This window comes from Diceros bicornis, chromosome 24, assembly GCF_020826845.1.
Source record: "Diceros bicornis minor isolate mBicDic1 chromosome 24, mDicBic1.mat.cur, whole genome shotgun sequence".
Lineage (NCBI taxonomy): Eukaryota > Metazoa > Chordata > Mammalia > Perissodactyla > Rhinocerotidae > Diceros > Diceros bicornis.
This window is the reverse complement of record NC_080763.1, coordinates 34,943,747-34,963,281: the sequence shown is the minus strand read 5'-3', so window position 1 is coordinate 34,963,281 and position 19,535 is coordinate 34,943,747. Positions and strand designations below refer to the sequence as shown.

The 19,535-nt window shown below is 39.7% G+C and overlaps 1 protein-coding gene across 4 annotated transcripts in view; it reads right to left on the bottom strand.

Moving 5' to 3' along the window:
- Positions 1-19,535, bottom strand: part of ZC3H14 (zinc finger CCCH-type containing 14) — a 41,582-nt gene that overhangs the window by 8,033 nt on the left and 14,014 nt on the right. For 2 of the 4 annotated variants that reach the window (XM_058567509.1, XM_058567510.1), the window contains exons 10-11: positions 5,199-5,273; positions 70-229 (exon numbers count right to left, since the gene is read on the bottom strand). In XM_058567509.1, the coding sequence (XP_058423492.1) occupies positions 70-229; positions 5,199-5,273 (235 nt within the window). The remainder of the gene's footprint in view (positions 1-69; positions 230-5,198; positions 5,274-19,535) is intronic. The other 2 variants (XM_058567511.1, XM_058567512.1) reach the window with 1 other exon arrangement.

Below are 19,535 nucleotides of genomic sequence, written 5' to 3'. Positions count from 1 at the left end.
GGATCTAATGGTTAACCTGCACTATCTAATCAAAACAAATCAGCTACACAAGAAAAAGAAACCATCTACCGTGTCTGCATAAGGTGTCCTGAAAGTACCCGAAGGGTATCTGCAGTCTTCATCCCCGACTCCTGGTTTGGTGCCACTACTACTTCCTCAGACAGCTTTGGCTTCTTCAGAATAAATGATCTTGTGTCTGCATGGACCATGGATTCCATGTCATAGTAATCTGAGCCAAAAAAATTGGCCACAAATGTTTACTTTTGAATATACTTTGCATTCCCAACATCACACATGTGAGAAGAATGTCAATCTCTTATATATTTGAAATTATTTTCAAAGGAAAATCACAATGGTTCTACTCAGGAATGGGGTGCAATTCTATGCCAAACATCTTTTCAAAGAAGTATTCCTTTCCTCATATGGCACATACCAAAGGATTCTAATGAACGCTCCCTGCCTACAGTACAGAAAAGTTCTTACATGAGGCATCTAATGAGATATTAATATAAACTTAAAGTACAATAATATTTTCTAAAAACACAGAGAATACAGAGTCCTAATGCTCCCTAGAATTATGATACAAAGATTCTTTAAAAATCTTTCTAAAGTCAATTATGTTCATTTTGCATAGTACCACTTACAGTGAAGAACACATTCTAATGAAAAGAATACAACTGGCACAATTTCTACCTGGCTGTAGATAGAATACTTTGAGAGGGAATTTTAAGATGAATGGGCATTTAAAAAAATACAGCAAGGAAAACACTGACCTTCAATGCAAATAACCACAGCTCACATCGTCTACAATATGCTTCTTAAGCCCGACTACTTTATACCAAGACCTGGAGCCCAGAATGGAGATGGTTAACCTATCAATACGCAGTAAACTGACTAAAGCTTATGAGTTGCACTTTAACCGGCAAATAACAGAGACCAAAATTCGCAGGCTATTCATTCATTGAACAAACTGAACACCTGAGAGACTATGCTAAGCACACAAAGAAGAAAAAATAGAAAAATAGATGTAGACACAATTTGAGAACAGCAGGCCCCAAAAGGTGATCCTAAGGGGATATGAACAAGGTGTTGGGAGAATACAAAGCAACTACTCCAGCTGAGGAATCAAGGAAAAGCTTACAGAGAATGAACATTTGAAGCAGGTATTAAAGGAATAAGCAGGAATAAACTAGGAGGGAGACAGAGTTGGTGAATAAACAGAGCATTTCAGGCAGAGGAACTTGCATGGAGAAAGGTAGGGCACAAGGAATTTGAGAGCCGGTGAGAAATATGGTGTGGCTGGAGGGGTGTGTGGGGGGGTGCTGAGGAGGTGAGTGGCAAGGAAGGCTGAGGCATAAAGGATCTCGCATGTGTCAGCGAGTCTGGATTGTGGTATAGAAGTAATAAGTAGCGGGCGGCCCAGTGGCGCAAGCAGTTAAGTGCGCACGCTCCGCTTCAGCGGCCCGGGGATTGCAGGTTCGGATCCTGGGCGCGCACCGACACACCGCTTCTTAAGCCATGCTGTGGCGGCGTCCCATATAAAGTAAAGGAAGATGGGCACGGATGTTAGCCCAGGGCCGGTCTTTCTCAAGAAAAAAAAGCGGGGTGGGGGGAGGGTTGGCATCGGATGTTAGCTCAGGGCTAGTCCTCACAAAAAAAAAAAAAAGTAATCAAGAGTTTCTAAGTAGAGAAGTGACATGATCAAATTGGTTTTTAGAAAAACAGACGGTGTTAAAAATGGATAAGAGTCCTACATCTGCTAAGAGGCTCTGGCCCAGGAGAAATGGTGAGGCTCTGAATGACAAGATTCTCGCCCTTTGTCCTATTCTGACACACGCGAGGGGAAGAGAAGACAAACTCCACACTCCCATCAGCACTAGTACTTCCCAGCAGTTGCATTTTCAACTACCATCCGAGGAAGGAGGCATACCTGGCCCCCGCCCCGACCCCACAAAGGCAGTGGAGACAGTAAAGACAGACGTGGAAGAAGTGAGAGCAGGAGGAGAAACTTGACTCAGGACATAGAGGACAGGAGAAAGCAGATTTAAAAGGGGGCAAAGACAAATGTCAGTTTTGGATTTACTTAGTTTGAAGTCTTCTGTGGGGTTCTCAGATGTTTAGGAAGAAGTCGAAAATTCAGATTTGACCAAGAGGACAGGGAGAGAAATAAGAGAGGCAGAGTCGAAACTGAAGGTGAAATAAGAATGTTTAATAAATTGCACATATTCAGTGCTGCTGTCTTCTTACTGAATCCTCACAGGGAGCCTAAGAGGCAGATTTTCCTCCTATGTTACAGATGACCAGTTTGCACCTCTAAGTTCCTCAAAGATTCACTGAGCTCTCAGGGCTCCCACAGGTAGAATCCAGAATTGAGTCCAAGGGCCGCTACACTCCTTCTCACCACCCTACACTTTGTGAGGCAAAGCAGTTCTACTAGTTTGCATCTTGGGAAAATACAGAAGAGATGAAAACAATGCTGAGAGGGCAGGACATGGGGTAAAGTTAACACTTTAAGGAGCAGTAAAAGAGAAGAAGAGTTGATAAAGGAGAATGAAAAGGAATCAGAAGAATAGCGAGTGAAGTCCTGCAAGCCAAAGGATCACAGATTGAAGAAAACACAGGAATGCAAGTGTCACATACCACAGAAGTTCGAAAAGTGTGCACTGAAAACAGAGCTTCACAGTCCACACAAGTCACTGGCCACCTCTGCACGATTAACATTAGCGGCCTGGGTCAAGCAGAAGCAGACAGATGGGAGAGTTAGACACCATCTGGGTAAAGACCACAGGCTGAACCCACTCATTCTGTTTCCTCCTGAAACCCCACGAAAAGGTCAATAAAGAGTTAATAATAAAGAAATAAACTCACAAAGAAAATAACTGTAAAAAGGGAGACAACCACATTTTGAAAGTGGAAAACTAACTTAGTAGATCTTCAAAAGCTGAGTCTTAAGCCAATAATGAAGCAATCCAATGTGGATCCCAAGATTCTCCAAAGGCTGAGAAATCAACAGCACAGGGGACCCTGGGAAGGGGTGAGGGAGAAGACAGGGCAAAACAGGTTGTTCAAGTGTCCACTTCAGAAGCAGTTAGTTCCTCCTCAGCTGTTTCCTTTGTTTCTGATCCTGATCAGAAACACATCTATTCCCTCACCTCTATACTGAAGATATCTGGAATAACTGGAGATGTGCTTTCCCGATGATCACTGTTGGACAGGCCTAGAGATGAAGCATCACGGTCTCTGATGGAAAAGAGCTACAACAAAATAAACTAACTGTATACTACTATACTGTTTTTTTTAATATTACTAAAATTTTAAAAACCAGCTAGATTTCCTAATAACCTCTGACCATTTTCTCCCCTGGAGAAAAGTGGAGCTTTAGACTCTTGAAAGAGGAAAAGGAGAAGGGCTCTGGACGGGGCGCTGCCCGCCATGCTGAAAGAAGTCCCATTCTGAAACGGGGGAGGGATGTAAAGTGAACATTACATAGTAACTAAGGGTGACGGGCCTCCTCCAGCCCCCTTCCCCGCTTAGCTCCCAGAACCCTGGCAGCCAACCCATTACCTAAAAGATTGTTCTCTGAAAAAGCTGACCAGCCTAAGAGGAAAGGCCTAGAGACACTGACTTCAGAGTGCCCCCAAACTAGACAGGCAAGAAAAATCACCCTCCACTGCAGGATCTACATTCAAATGTGAAGTCAAAAGCCCCCTGTGCCACCTCCCAACTAATGAACCCAGAACACCAATCAGCTCTTTAAATGCCCCACTCTTAAATATAAGACAACAAAGGATCCCTAGACATCTGAGGAAAACCTGTCACGAAAGACAGCAATCAAAACAATTAGGAGAAAACAAGACCAAGGAGCGAGGGGAAGAAAATGTCCAAAACTACGTTTAATATCCTTAGAGAAATAAAAGAAAGTATTGCATACATGAAACAAAATCAGTATGTTAAAAAAATAAAAGGAATATGCAGAAACAAAAGGGCTCTCAGAAATAAAAAACAGGATAGGAAGTAAGCAAAGGATGTAATCATTCAGAACTACTTGATGCTTCAAACTGTATGTGCACCGTGGATAAAAACAAAAACTGAAGGAAACAGAATGTGCAAGGGCTGGTGAAGTGGATACAACACACACAGACCTCAGCTGCCAAACATTTTGAAAGAAAATACTCTTATGTAGAAAGCAGGATGGAATGCTGAGAGATGAGAGGGCAAAATCAAGGATGGAAAATATCTAAACACTTTTATAGGCAGAAGGGAAAAGCCAGAAGAGAGACAGAGACTGAAGCTACAGGAGTGTGGTGATACTAGAATGGTCATCGACTGGGTAAGATCTGGCATCTGGGTAGAAGGTAACCCTTGGAGAGGACAAGCACATCTTTGTGAGACAGAAGGGCGGGGAAGGGTCAAGGAATACAGTTGCTGACTGTGTAGATCTGACCAAGGGGGGAAAGAAAATTCAGTTAGGAGCTGACAGGGAGGGGTCAAGGACCATAGCTTCCAACAACAGGCAGGTTTAGGGGGAACAGAAGGAAGCAGGAGAAAATAAGATTTTCTGAATTTAAGATTGCAGGTATCCAACGGCTCTCTTCATTTATTCAACAGATATTTATCAGCATTGAACATGCATCTGGCAGGGGCTGGGCACTGAGAACACAGAGATAAACAAGGCACTAGCCCCAGTCCTGAAGTGAAGTAGCTCCTGGTATGTGTGTCTGTGTGTGCTGGGGGTAGGGGAGACAGGTAAACAAGTTACAGCGGCTCTAAGAATGACAAGTTCTCGGTACGGCCCTGGCCATGAGATTCTAAAGTGAAATGCAAGTGAGGATAAGGTTGAACAGGCCAGAGGACACTAAAGCAGCTAGGGCAATGGTGAAAGTTCGGTAGAGAGGACGGTAGGGTAGAGACTCAAGTCGTCCCTAGAGCAAGGGAGTGAGCAGCCAACAGACTCCAGGGATCTGGGTGAAATGGCATCAAAGGAAGAAAGTTTTTAAATGAAGCAAAAAACACAAACACCATATAACATGAAAAAAATGCAGATCTTGTCTCCCGGCCCTAAAATATTTTCACAGATCTAAATATGGCATCTTAGGGCAGGATCTTAGAGATACAAGATACATTAAATGAGGTGTAAGGAATGGAAATAGCAACTAAAACATGCTAGATTACAATGAAAATTTAAGATTATTACCAACCTTGACTGATCTGCAGAGTTTCTGCCACTACTGGGTCAATCTGCAGGCGGGATAACAACTGCCTCTGTTGCGTTCCTAGAACATAAATTTTAAAACTTCACTAAGTTTAAAAAACAAACAATACCAGCTTGTGTGTTTCCTAGAAATTAAGCTCAAAATAGTCTTTCTGGGTTCTTAAATGAAAGTCTTAAAAGTAATTTAAAGATTCAACAATACAATTTAATAGTATTTACAGACCAAAGGTATATAAGACAAAAACCTGTACTTCGGGCTAACCCAAAAATGGCAATGCAGAACATTCCTGGTTTTCCCTCTGTCTAGAAGCCATTTTTTCTGGACTGGAATTAAAGCCTGGGGATGAAGGTAAAGGGTGGAAAAACCAGGTTGGAAGTGCTGCATGTACTCAGAGCTAGTGCCATGGGAGAGGCCACCGGCAAGACCAACATGAAAAGCATCTCCCTCCATCACCTGGGCTCTCACCATTACCACTCACTCGCCCACCCCTGGAAATGCAAAACAAAACACTCTGGAGTTATCTGGTCATAGAATTCCCAAAAGACAAACTGAGTTTCGATGGATACAAAGAGAACAATGAACAAGTAAGAATGACACTCAGAGCTTGCAGTCCAGGTCCTACATCAGCAAAGCATGAAAATAATCATCTGGATCTCCTGTAAGAAAAAACGCTCAGCTAGAGTATTTATTACTTCTTAAACAGGTTCATAATTTCCTCACAATCACACTGCAAAACAAAGCAAACCAATGACACAGAATTATTTTCTCTGTCTTCAATTTGATGGTAAGCTCTTCAAGGGATAGGAGGATGTCACACTTCTTCAAACCTCTCCACCCAGTGCTTAGCAGGTATTAGGTACTCACCTGCTGATTTAAAACAAAAGTGTTACAGGACAGTGTACAAAAAGATGTGATTGATAGGGTTCTAATACTAAAATAATAAGATGCTTGCATGCTGTTATTACTGGTGGTTTCACAAGGACAGCCTTTGCTCACTCAGTGCAAACACATAAGTTTGCAATCACTCACCAACTACCAGGACCCATTTAAAGGGGTTTTTAAATTTTAAAAGCTATCAACTCAAAATTTTATCAGCTTTTGGCCAAAATTTTATTTGGTCAAGTTGTATTCCCGTAGGACAGCTTAGGAAACTGACACATGAGGTTACAGGAAGAATGCTCTTCCAATTCAAATACTACGAGATCTTTTTTTTTTTGGTGAGGAAGATTGGCACTGAGCTAACATCTGTTGCCAATCCTTCTCTTCTTGCTGATCAAGACTGGCACTGGGCTAACATCTGTGCTCATCTTCCTCCACTTTATATGGGACGCCGCCACAGCATGGCCTGACTAGTGGTGTGTCGGTGTGCGACCGGGATCAGAACCCCAGGCCACCAGAGCAGAGTGCGTGCACTTAACCGCTTCGCCACTGGGCCTGCCCCACAACAGATCTCTTTTAACGTAAACAGTGAACAATGAAAGAATTATACATTTTAAAATAATTTCACGAGACAGATACATGGAAGAGGACCATTTTCTCACATTTCAAGTTTTGCTTCATCTCTCTATGCTCATCTATCTTTTCAAAACATCATTTTAGAGAGATATGCTAGAGAGGATGAAATTCTGATAAGTTCTAGGCAAGTTAAATCCTGTCGAGTCTGATTTTGTCATTAAAGGTCCATGAAAAACTCAAGCTCTTTGTGACATGCTGCTTTCGTATGAGAACTACAGTCAAGTTACACGAAAAGATACAGATCCATGCATGAGTACACAGAAGACATTACATACTAAGCATTTACCTTTCTCAATGTTTCTAAGGAAGCCAATTATTTTTACATCAGTAGTCCTTGACTGTGATTCAAAATCTACTTCCTCTTGAAGATCTGCAAACTGTCTGTTGCATTCAGATGTTGATGCTGAATATTCATTCATTTTACCCTCCAAAGATGAAATTTTTGCTTCATTCTGTGACACTCTAACATTTAGATCAAAAAGACTTGCTTCCACTGTCAAAATTGCTGCTTTCATTCCCTTAATTTCATTGATATCGGTTGATATTTTCCTTAAAAGATGGGAAATATTGTCTAGCTCATTCAGTGAACAAGAGGGACTTGTTACAGAGCCTAAGTCAACCGGCCCAGGTGACAAGAAAATCGGTAAAGATGGTGATGGAAACCTTGAAGACATTTTCATAAAATTTTCTCTCCCTCTTAATATTTAGTAATTTTTCCTTCACAGCCCATTAAATTGCTTCACCAAAAGTAAAAGCAATGATTAAGGCTGTTACTTTAGGAAGTATTAGGAGTAAATAACATTTTAAAACCATACAATTGAAAAGACAGGGTTGTACATTTCTCGAGTCAGAACTCAAAGTAAATTCGAAAATGCTAAGCAAACAAGACCAATGTTCTCTTTGCTACCACTAAGAAGCCCTAATACATAGTCCCGTGCTTCCTGTAAGTTCTACTTACAGCTCCTTTCCAAATAAAATAAACCCTATTATTACAGACCAAAAAATTCTGGCTTCTGATTGGCTGAAAGCAGGCACGTGACACACAAAGAATTTTCTATTATTTACCTCATACAACAAGCAGTACTGGCTGAAGGTCTGAAGCATAAACTAAGCAATACAACAACATTAAGTACTTTATACCTGAATATGATGTGAATTTAATGTATTTTTGCCCCTTCAACTATTAAACTGTAATTTTCAAGCATCAGATTGTTTTTAAATTGTTTTATCTACTATCTTGAATTTCATTTCCCCTTGAAAATAGTATAAGAGAGTATTTGGCATTTCCTATGTAGGGAGAGGGCAGGGAAGGTAACTGGACCCATGATCACAGACAAATCTCTTTCAAAATATATGTGGTAATAACAGAACTCAACTGCACTAATATGATACGGATATGATGGGAACTTAAAGATAGGGGAAATGAGGACGTGGCCTTGGTTTGATACTGGACCATTATTAGAAATATGATTTTCTCCCATTCTGTGGGTTTTTTCATTTTCTTGATAGTATCCTTTGAAACACAAGAGTTGTTAACTTTGTTGAAGTCCAATTTATCTGTTTTTTCTTTGGTTGCTTGCGCTTTTGGTGCCATTATCTAAGAAACTACGGCCTAATCCAAGCTCATTTAGATTTATATTTATTTTTTTCTCCTAAGAGTTTTATAATTTTAGCTCTTACATTTAGGGTTTTGATTCATTTTGAGTTAATTTCTATATATGGTATAAGATATGGGTCCAACTTCATTCTTTTGCCTGTGGATATCCAGCTGTCCAGCACCATTTGTTGAAAAGACTATTTCTTCCCTGCTGAATTGCCTTGGCATCCTTGTAGACAATCAACTGACCATAAATGTAATGGCTCATTTCTGGACTCTCAATTTCATTCCATTGGTCTATGTGTAGACCTTTATGCCAGTGCCAGTCTTGATTACTGTAGCCCTGCAGTAAATTTTCTAACAGAGAAATCTAAGTCCTCCAACTTTATTATTTTTCAATAGTTTTGGCTTTTCTACGTTCTTTTCATTTCCACACGAATTTTAGGGTCAGCTTGCCAATTTCTGCAAAAAAGGCACCAGAGATTTTTAACAGAGATTGACATGAATTCATACATCAATTTGGGGAGTACTGCCATCTTAACAATATTAAAGTCTTTCAATCCATGAACACGGAATGTCTTTCCACGGCTTTAGTTTGAAAAAAGGCATTTTTACTTTGGTTTACTTGCCAAATAAGTTGTGCAAAATATAAGGATGCAAGATGGTGGACACAGCTCCCCACAGGCTCTCCAAAAGAACAATTCTTATAAAGAACTGTAGTCTTTGATTTCCCAGCTAAATAGATGTCCCTCACAAAAAGAGAATAAAGAAAAAGTGCTAAAATTTACATAATAAGAATCTTTATTCATTTCTCCACTGTATCTGTAATTTAATTCTTCAAAATCTTTAGATAGAAAATAATTTTCAAAATTTACACAGCTTTGGATTCACACAAAATTTTTTAAGAGCGCTAGCTGACAGATGACATCTTTACTAAACATTAGGAAGAGCAGCACATCCTCAGCCAAGCGCCACTTGCAAACCAGTTGGCTCACTAGAGGGCAGCAAACACAACTTCAATCAGAAAAGCAGGAAAGCGGTGCAGGAGCATGCGTCTCAAAGAAACAAGGTGCCTAAAAAGAGCCCATTTGAGGCTTCCTGTTGTCATCCATCATACTCAGCCCAACTTCAGAATGCAAAATAAGCAAAGATCCTTCCATAAATTCCAATGTAAAGATCCATCAGCAGAGGAATTTTACATATTTTAAGGCAACTAGAGCAGGGAAAGGTTAAGGTCAGCTTGTAAGTGGCAGAACCTGGATTAACACCTAAGTAGTCTGGCTCCCATAATCATAAACACTATGTTATTATACTTTTCTCCATGATACATTAAGTGGAACAAAACATGTCAAGAGAAATTCATGCAGTCTAATTCCTATTTTATATATGCATGTATGCTTGTGCATATAAATATACATATAATTCTCCTTTATAAAGAAAGAATGCATGGGTACATACACATGAAAAAAAAGCCCAGAAGACTACAGTCATATACCTAACTGTCGTTAAGTGCAGTGCTTACCTCTGAGGAAGGCAGTGGGCAGAACGAAGTGGGGTTTTTCCTTATTTTCTCTGAATATAACAACTCCTCTTTACTAAGACTCTTTCACAGTGCTTCCAGTCCAATGTGATAGACTGAATATATGCATTTATAGCCTCTCCTTCCGGAGAGTCCATAAAATGAAGTAAAGAGTTTAAAAAGGGCACAAATCCTTAACAACATACAGCAGTGGATTCCAAATTGGGTTTCTAAGATTAGCCACTGAGGGGTAAGAATATTGGAAATTCTATTATATTAGAAATATTTATACCGCCATCTTCCTTAGAGTTCTATTTTTGCACATTCTAACATACATATCAATAACAGCCTGTGTATATGTAAATAAAATACATATATTGAGTGTACACACTGAAAATGACTTTAGCATACAAAAAATTGTATGGTCAGAAATATGGAGATCACTGGTTTAGAGATGGGGGTTAAGGAGGAGATGATAGCAAATGAGAGTTCAACCACTGGAAAACAGAAAATATATGGATGAATACTGGCTGTGAAGCAGAGCAGAAAAGCCACAATCGAGACCCTGGGAAAACTGCAAGTGAGATGCAAGGCAGGAGCAACACATTCATTAAAGCAACAAATATTGACTTAGCTCCTACTATATGCCAGGCACTGTTCTGGGAACTCAATAACAGCAATGAACAACACACACACACACACACACACACACACACACAGACACACAGAGACAGACACACACAACCTCCCACCCCGGTCAAAGAGCTTATATTCTGGTGGGGAGCAGAAGGAGATGGACCTCAAAAACAAACCAACAGAAAAACAAAATACATGTTAAAATATAACGTATTTTATGTTGATATGTAAAGCCCTGAGTCTGGATAAAAACATCGAAACTATGAAAATATAAAATATATATTAGATGGTCATAAGTGCTATGGAGAAAAATAAAGCTTTAGAAAAGTGGGTTAGGTACCGTGGGGCTGAGGGGCTGAGGAAGGCCTCACAGAGATGATTTCTAGGTGAGCTATGTGGACATCTGGAAGAAAACATTCCAGGGAGAGGGCAAAAGCATCTCAGACATGCTCTTCTTTGAACACTCTGAAATAGAAAAACACACCAAGAATGTCCAGGTAATAGCAAAGAGAACAAAGTGGAGGGAGGGAGAGGGTGGTAGGTGAGATCAGGTAGGACTTTGACTTTTACTTGGAGTGTAACGGGGAGCCACCAGAGGGTTTTGAGCAAGGGAGCGGCATGATCTAATTTACAGTTTAAGATGATCACTCCGCTGTTGTGTGGAATAGACTGTAGAGGGACAAGTTTGAAAGCAGACAGACCAGTAAGGATGTTATTCCAATAATCAAGGCAAGTCATGGATGATGGCTTAGACTAGGATGGCAGAGGCAGAGGTGAGGGGGTGGGTGAATTTTAATACATTCTGAAGGCAGAAGCTGATAGCATTTGCTAAAGGTGGAAGGAGGAAAGTAAAAAGAGAGAGGGAAAGAGGGAGGAAAGGAGAGGAAAAGAAGAACAGCCATAAGTTTGAAAGAAGTATAGCACTAGGCTTCTGGCCTGAGCAACTGAAAAGGTACAAGTGCCATTAACTAAAATGAAGAAGACCACAGGAAGAACAGATTAGAGGGGAAGATTGTTAATAGTTAGGTTTTAGACAAGTTTAAAATGATTTATTATATATCCAAGAACAAATGTAGAGTAAGCAGTTGGACAGGAACTAGGAATTCAGGTGGTCCAAGCTGGAGATATAAATTTGGGAGCTGACAGTCCTGAGATGATATTTAATCTGGATGAAATGAACAAAGGGGCATCCGACTGTGAGAAGCTGGAGCAATGAGCAAAGAAGACTACAAAGGATGTGGAACAGAACACAAGGTTTTTGAATGGTACAGCCACAGATAGACAGTTAAAAGATAAAATTTAAAGATTTAAAAGGGGGTTCTTTTCTAAAGAAACTCAGCAAATTATCTGAGGAGAATCTAGACAGCTACAGGGAGTGTAGGCACCCCCCAGGGAAACCGCTCTGCAATTTCAAGGCCAAGTGCAGCTCCCTGGCTGCTTTATTTAAAAGAAAACACGTGCACAATAAAGCTTAGCCCACAAAACTCCAGGAAAGCCTCTGTACTGCCTTTTCTTAAACTAGGAACCACGTGTCTGCAGACATTGTTGAAAAGAGCCTGCAAATACAAGGGCAAAAACGGCAAACAAAAACTGACTCCGAAGGAAACCATCAATTAGGGTACAAAAGAGAACCTTTAGGGCCGGCCCCGTGGCTTAGCGGTTAAGTGCGCGCTCCGCTGCTGGCGGCCCGGGTTCAGATCCCGGGCGCGCACCGACGCACCGCTTCTCCGGCCATGCTGAGGCTGTGTCCCACATACAGCAACTAGAAGGATGTGCAACTATGACATACAACTATCTACTGGGGCTTTGGGGGGAAAAAATAAAAATAAATAAAATCTTTAAAAAAAAAAAAAAGAGAACCTTTTAAAAAAAAAAAAAGAAATCCTCTAGTTATGGTCTTCAAATTTGAAATGATACCGTATCCACAAATCAAGATACTAGGAAAAACATAACAACAAAGAGCTTGTGGAAATATAAAAATATGCTTGCCTAAAAAAGAAAAAAAAATAGCGGGACTAAAGAGAAATAAAGAAATATTTATAGAACATATTCCAGAGTGGAACAACAAGATCAAGTCAAAAATGAGGAGAGCAAAAATAAGAGATAGAAATGAAAGCAGGAAGTTTATCATCCAACTAACAGAATTTCCAAAAGAAAAGAATAATGAAAACAGAGAACAATTTTTTAAAGAAACAATGTAAGAGAATTTCCCAAACTGAAAGCATAGATTTTCAAATTAAAAGGGTGCACAAGATGGGCCGGCCCTGTGGCTTAGCAGTTAAGTGCGCATGCTCCGCTGCTGGCGGCTCGGGTTCGGATCCCGGGCGCACACCGACCCACTGCTTCTACGGCCATGCTGAGGCCGCGTCCCACGTACAGCGACTGGAAGGATGTGCAGCTATGCCATACAACTATCTAATGGGGCTTTGGAGGAAAAAATAAATAAATAAAATTAAAAAAAAAAAAAGGGGGGGTACACAAGAATCCAGCCCAAAAGTGACTGACTAGCACCTAGACTTACCACAGTAAATTTCAGACATCAAGAACACAGAGAAAATGCTAAAAATTTCCAGAGAAACAAGCCCAGGTATTCTATAATGGAATAAGAATCAGACAGGCAAGCAACTTCTCAACATAAACGTTAAAAGCCTCAAGATAATGAAGCCATGCCTTCAAAGTTTTGAGGAAAATGATTTCAACTTAGAAGTCTGTACCTAGCCAAAGTATCAATCAAGTACAAGAATATCTTTAGATTTCTAAGCACTCAGAAAATTTACCTCCCATAAGTGTCTTCATGATGTGGTGACAAAACGGATGAATAGACTGAGAGGACCAAGCGGGAAATGCAGAGCACACTCAGGGAAGGAGTAAGCCCTGGGATGACAGCCTTGAAACAGACCTAGAGAGCAACCAGTCAGATGAGCAAAACAGGACAGAGGCTCTAGGAGGAAGGGATCTAAGAAAAAAGGGGAGGGGCTGGCCCCGTGGCTTAGCGGTTAAGCGCGAGCTCCGCTGCTGGCGGCCCAGGTTCGGATCCCAGGCGTGCACCGACGCACCGCTTGTCCAGCCATGCTGAGGCCGCGTCCCACATACAGCAACTAGAAGGATGTGCAGCTATGACATACAACTATCTACTGGGGCTTTGGGGGAAAAATAAATAAATAAATAAAATTAAAGAAAAAAGGGGAACCCAAAAATTTAATACTATAAAATGACAGACTTTTAGGCTATATAATACAGTTAGGCAACGCAATAAGAAGGGGAAAAAAAAAATAACCCAAGAAAAAAAAAACTATCAAAGGGGGGAACAAAATAAACAACTCTAGGGAACTCCTAAACAAAGAACTGTAGGAGAAAATGTAAATTTGGCCCTATAATATTTATATAGTCTTAATGATGTAAATGCTTATTATTGGTTCTCAACTTTTATTAGAGTTAACCTAAAAAGCATGGTAGTCTTTGGGAAAACATAACAAAAATTAAATTCGATCATCTCTGACAATATAAAAGTACAGACGACAGAATGCAGAAGGTGGGAGTGAGAAAAAATACATAAAAATTAAAGGACATAAAAATATTACCTCTTGGCAGTCAAAATGTACTGAAATGGAAGAGTTAAAATACACTGAAATATAGTTAGACAAGAAATAGATATTTAGGTGTACAACTTAAAATTACAAAAGTAACCAATAAATGAACTAAAATAGTGATTTTACTACATAGGCTTGGAGGCAGGGGAAAGTATGAATTAGATTCCGACACTTTGTAGCAAAGAATCAAAAGATACCATCTGTAGTTGGTCAATTAAGAAACAGTGGTATAAGCATATTATTACAGATAAGCATATTATTACAGACATGGAAGAAATTAAAGAAAGTCATAAATGGAAGCATTTAAAAGCAGCAGCCTCTGGGGAGAACCAGTGTGGAGAAGAATGAGCAAGGAATGTTACTTTTTCTTTTCTTTTTTCTTTTTGTGAGGAAGATCAGCCCTGAGCTAACATCCATGCCAATCCTCCTCTTTTTGCTGAAGAAGACTAGCCCAGGGCTAACATCTGTGCCCATCTTCCTCCACTTTATATGGGCCGCCGCCACAGCATGGCCTGACACGCGGTGCATCGGTGCGTGCCCGGGATCCGAACCCGGGCCGCCAGCAACAGAGCGCGTGCACTTAACTGCTACACCACGGGGCTGGCCCCCAGGAATGTTACTTTTTATTTTAAATTTTTCTATACTATTTTATTATTTTCTAATCTATCAGCAGATATTACAACAATTTGTTTTGTTTTTCCAAATTTTCTACAATGAGCATATATTTCACAATGTAAAGTATTTTATTTTAAATGTCTATTTTTTTTATACAACATATACCAAATCGGAAAAATAAAAGGAAATCCATGCCTAGATACATCGTAGTGAAACTGCAGAACATCAAAGACAAACAGAAGATGCTGAAAGCAGCCAGAGAAAGGACAGATCACCTACAAAGGAACAACAGATAATTAGAATGACAGAAGTCCACTCAACAACGATGGGGGCCAGAAGACAATGGAATAATATATACAAAACGTTGAGACCAAGTAACTGTTGTTAACCTAGACTTGGGTATCCAGCAAAACTGCACAAGAACAAGGAGAAATAAAAATGCTTACAGGTAAACAGACTTTTGGGAAATTTAATACAAACAGACCTGTTCTAAAGAAACTTCCAAAGAATATAGTTCGAAAATATTCAAAATATTGGAAAATGATGATCCCCAACAACACTCAAGAGATATGAGAAAAAAAACTAAACATGTAGGTAAATCTGAACAAACACTGCCATTTTATTTATTTTTTTTCTTTTTATTTTTTTTGTGAGGAAGATCAGCCCTGAGCTAACATCCGATGCCAATCCTCCTCTTTTTTTGCTGACGAAGATTGGCCGTGAGCTAACATCTGTGCCCATCTTCCTGTACTTTATATGGGACACCGCCACAGCATGGCATGACAAGCGGTGCATCGGTGCGCGCCCGGGATCCGAACCTGCAAACCCCGGGGCACTGAAGTGGAGCACACGCACTTAACCACTTGCGCCACTGGGCCAGCCCGACAATGCCATTTTATATAGTAAAATAAAAATCGTGGTGCCCAATTTATGCATTTTAAAAAAGACCAAAATGGAAACACATTGGCAACACAATGTATGTCAGGAGGGAAAAGACCGGAGCTAAGGTATTCTGAAGTCCATTTTCTGTTCAGGAATGGGGTCACAATATTAACCTTTAGAATATTCAATTAAATCTGCATGGTAAAATTTCAGTGGTAACCACTAAAAGAACAGAAATGGAGTGTTTAAATTTAAACTAGTAGGGCCGGCCCCGTGGCTTAGCAGTTAAGTGGGCGCGCTCTTACATACAGCAACTAGAAGGATGTGCAGCTATGACCTACAACTATCTGCTGGGGCTTTGAGGGGAAATAAATAAATAAAATTAAGAAAAAAAAAAATTTAAACTAGTAAAAAAAATGTAGAGCTGGGGCAATCAACAACAATAACAATACTAATTAAGGAATCTTGAAAAAAGGCAAAAGAGGAGAAAAAACAAAAGCAGGCAAATACAAATTAAAAAAGAAGGCAGAAACTAATCCCACTACATCAATAGTTATAATAAATGTGAACAGTTTAAACTCTCCAAGTGCCGGCCCCATGGCTTAGTGGTTAAGTGCGCACGCGCCGCTACTGGTGGCCGGGGTTCGGATTCCGGGCGCGCACCGACGCACCGCTTGTCCGGCCTTGCTGAGGCCGTGTCCCACATACAGCAACTAGAAGGATGTGCAACTAAGACATACAAGTATCTACTGGGGCTTTGGGGGGGGAAAAAATTTTTTTTTAAATTAAAAATTAAACTCTCCAATAAAAGGCAAACTCAGATTGGATTAAAAAATAATCATCTAGATTTATGACATTTAAAAGACATATATGCCTAAAGCATAAGGAAAGAAGAGACTGAAAACAAAGGCATGGAAAACAGATATATGGGCCAAATACTAACTAAATGGCTATATTACTTTCAGACAAAACTGACTTTAAGATAAAAACATCATTTGGTAGAGAAGGTTATAAAGATAAAAGGTTCAATTCCATCAGGAAAATGTAACAATTTTAAATATGCATGCACCCTAGTTTAATAGCCTCAAAATAAACAAAGCAAAAACTGATAGAAGTATAGAGAAATTAAGATAAATGTGTCATCCTGATGGGCAATCTCAAGACCTTCTCTCAATTATTGGTAAGTCAGGCAGACCAAAAACTCAGCAAGGTCAAGATTTGAACAACGTAACTGTAGAGCTTTATCTACTAAATGCAAAATTCTCAATCCAACAAGTAGAGTCCACTGTCTTCCAAAATGCACACAAGAGATGTATAAAACTGATTGTCTTAAGTCTTAACAATTTTCAAAGAATATTATACAGATCACCTTATCTGACCACAATGCAATTAAGTCAAGCGTACATAAAAAAGTTTATAAGACAAAAGCAAATAAAACTTCCATATATTGTAAATTAAAAACACTTCCAAATAACTCATGGGTCAAAGATGAAGATCATAATGGTAATTAAAGATACTTGGAATAATAATGAAAACACTATATATCAAAATTTGTGATATGCAGCAAAAACAGCACATCAAGAGAAATTTACAGCTTAAGAAGACAGGCTAAGATAAATTAATAAGAAAAAATATAGACCGATATATTAAAAATAAGAGCAGAAACCAATGAAATAGAAAAAAACACACCAAAAGGGAATCAATAAAGCCAGAATTATTGTTGCTGTGTTAACTCTTTGAAAAAGACTGGCAAAATAAATTTCTGGTGACAGACTAATCCAAGACAAAAAGAGAAAAAGCACAAATATTGTGAGGTGGGTAAGCTAGTAATAGAGGCCGAAGAGACAAAAGAACACTATTAACAACTCATGCCAATACATGTGCACATTCAGAATGTAAAAAACTTGTCACAGACCAAGCAGTAAAACGGTGAGTAAGCCTATTAACAATGGCTGTTTGCAGAGTGTCAGTTTGTGCTTGCAAACAAATGAATCCAGTAATAGTAGTAACAGTCCTCATCAAAAGAGGTACTTAATGCCATTTCAATTTTTTAACCTTTTATTTTAAAACAAAACAATGATATAAAAAAATCACACAAAACAGGGGCTGGCCCAGGGGCATAGTAGTTAAGTTCCTACGAGGCGGCCCAGAGTTCGCAGGTTTGGAACCCAGGCGCAGCCCTATGCACAGCTTATCAAGCCATGCTGCGGCAGGTGACCCACATATAAAGTAGAGGAAGAGGGGCATGGATGTTAGCCCAGGGCCAATCTTCCTCAGCAAAAAGAGGAAGACTGGCAACAGATGTTAGCTCAGGGCTAATCTTCCAAACCAAAAAAAATAAATAAATAAAAATCACACAAAACAAACAGCTTAATGAATTTTGATACGGCAAAACACCCTTCTAACCATCATCCAGGTCAAGAAAACAGAACTGTGTCAGCCACCCTAGAAGTCTGTCCAAGTGCTCCATCCTAATCAGTTCTCTCCAAAAGTAACCACTAATATGCCTTTTTTTTTTCTTTTTTCTTTTTTTTTTTGTGAGGAGATCAGCCCTGTGCTAACATCCGCCAATCCTCCTCTTTTTTTTTTTTTTGCTGAGGAAGACGGCCCTGGGCTAACATCTGTGCCCATCTTCCTCCACTTTATATGGGACGCCACCACAGCATGGCTTGCCAAGCAGTGCGTCGGTGCGCGCCCGGGATCCGAACCAGCGAACCCCAGGCCGCCGCAGCGGAGCGCGCGCACTTAACCGCTTGCGCCACCGGGCCGGCCCCACTAATATGCCTTTTAGAGTAATACCTAGAGCTTCTTTGTGGTTTTATCACACAAGTGTGCTTCCCTGGACACTACAGCTTAACCCTGCCCCTTTTATTTTAATTTGTCTTTTAAGTCTTTTAATCTAGAATTCTCAGGCTGTCTGACTTATACAGTGTCCCAGAGACTGTACTTTGCCTATTGCACACTCAACAGTGCAGCAATCAACATATTCCTCTGACCTCTGCACCTTCCTGCAAGCTGAATGCTGGATTAAAGGCTTGATCACTCAGGTTCAAATCTTCTGGCAAGACTAAGGGAGTGTTTTATTCTTTCATCAGGAGGCACAAAATGGCTGGTTTTCACTTAAAAAAGTTTTAGGAGCCACTAATGATCAGTGCTTAGACTCATTAATTCACTATGAGTTGCAAAAAAAAAAAATACAATTCTATCATTTTGTTTTCACTTATTAGCTAAAATAATTTTAAAAGATACTTCCCTCAGCTACTATATCAAGTGTTGGCAAATATTTTCTATTTTAGGTTGTGTGGGCTATAGAGTCTGTTTCAAGTATTCAACTCTGCGGTTGTAGTACAAAAGCAGCCTCAGACAATACGTAAACAAATGGGCATGGCATGATTCCAATAAATCTTTATTTACAAAAACTGGTGCTAACTCCTCCTGTACTACTTGGTTACCCAGTGGTACCATTCTTAAAAGAAAGACAGTATAAATGCTCAATTATTTTATTTATCTGGTTTTCAAGATGATGAGTTAGTATCTATTATCCTCCAGAAGGTGACCAATTAAGGGTTTACTCTTTAAAAATATCATCATGAAATCATAGATTTAAACCTATTTGATGGCCTTCAATCCACTGCAATTCCTACCCCTAATAAAGCTCAAATCCTAGTTTCCAGTTTCTCTTCACAAACTGGCCCACTTACACCTTCCACTGAGTACCTACTGGCTGTTTTGGGGTTTTCCTATTCTCAGGTCCATCATTTACTGGACTTGCACATAATGCTGACATAGCAAATTGCACAATACAGTCAAGCATTTTTTCAAAAAAAGAGAAGAGACAAATATAGGATAGAATCATAAGGCTTCACGAAACAAGTAAATTTGAGAGGAACCAGGAACAATTTAAAGGGCACAGCTGAGGAAGAACGAAAAAATGTATGGCAGTGTTAGAAAAATATGTTAGAAATAAC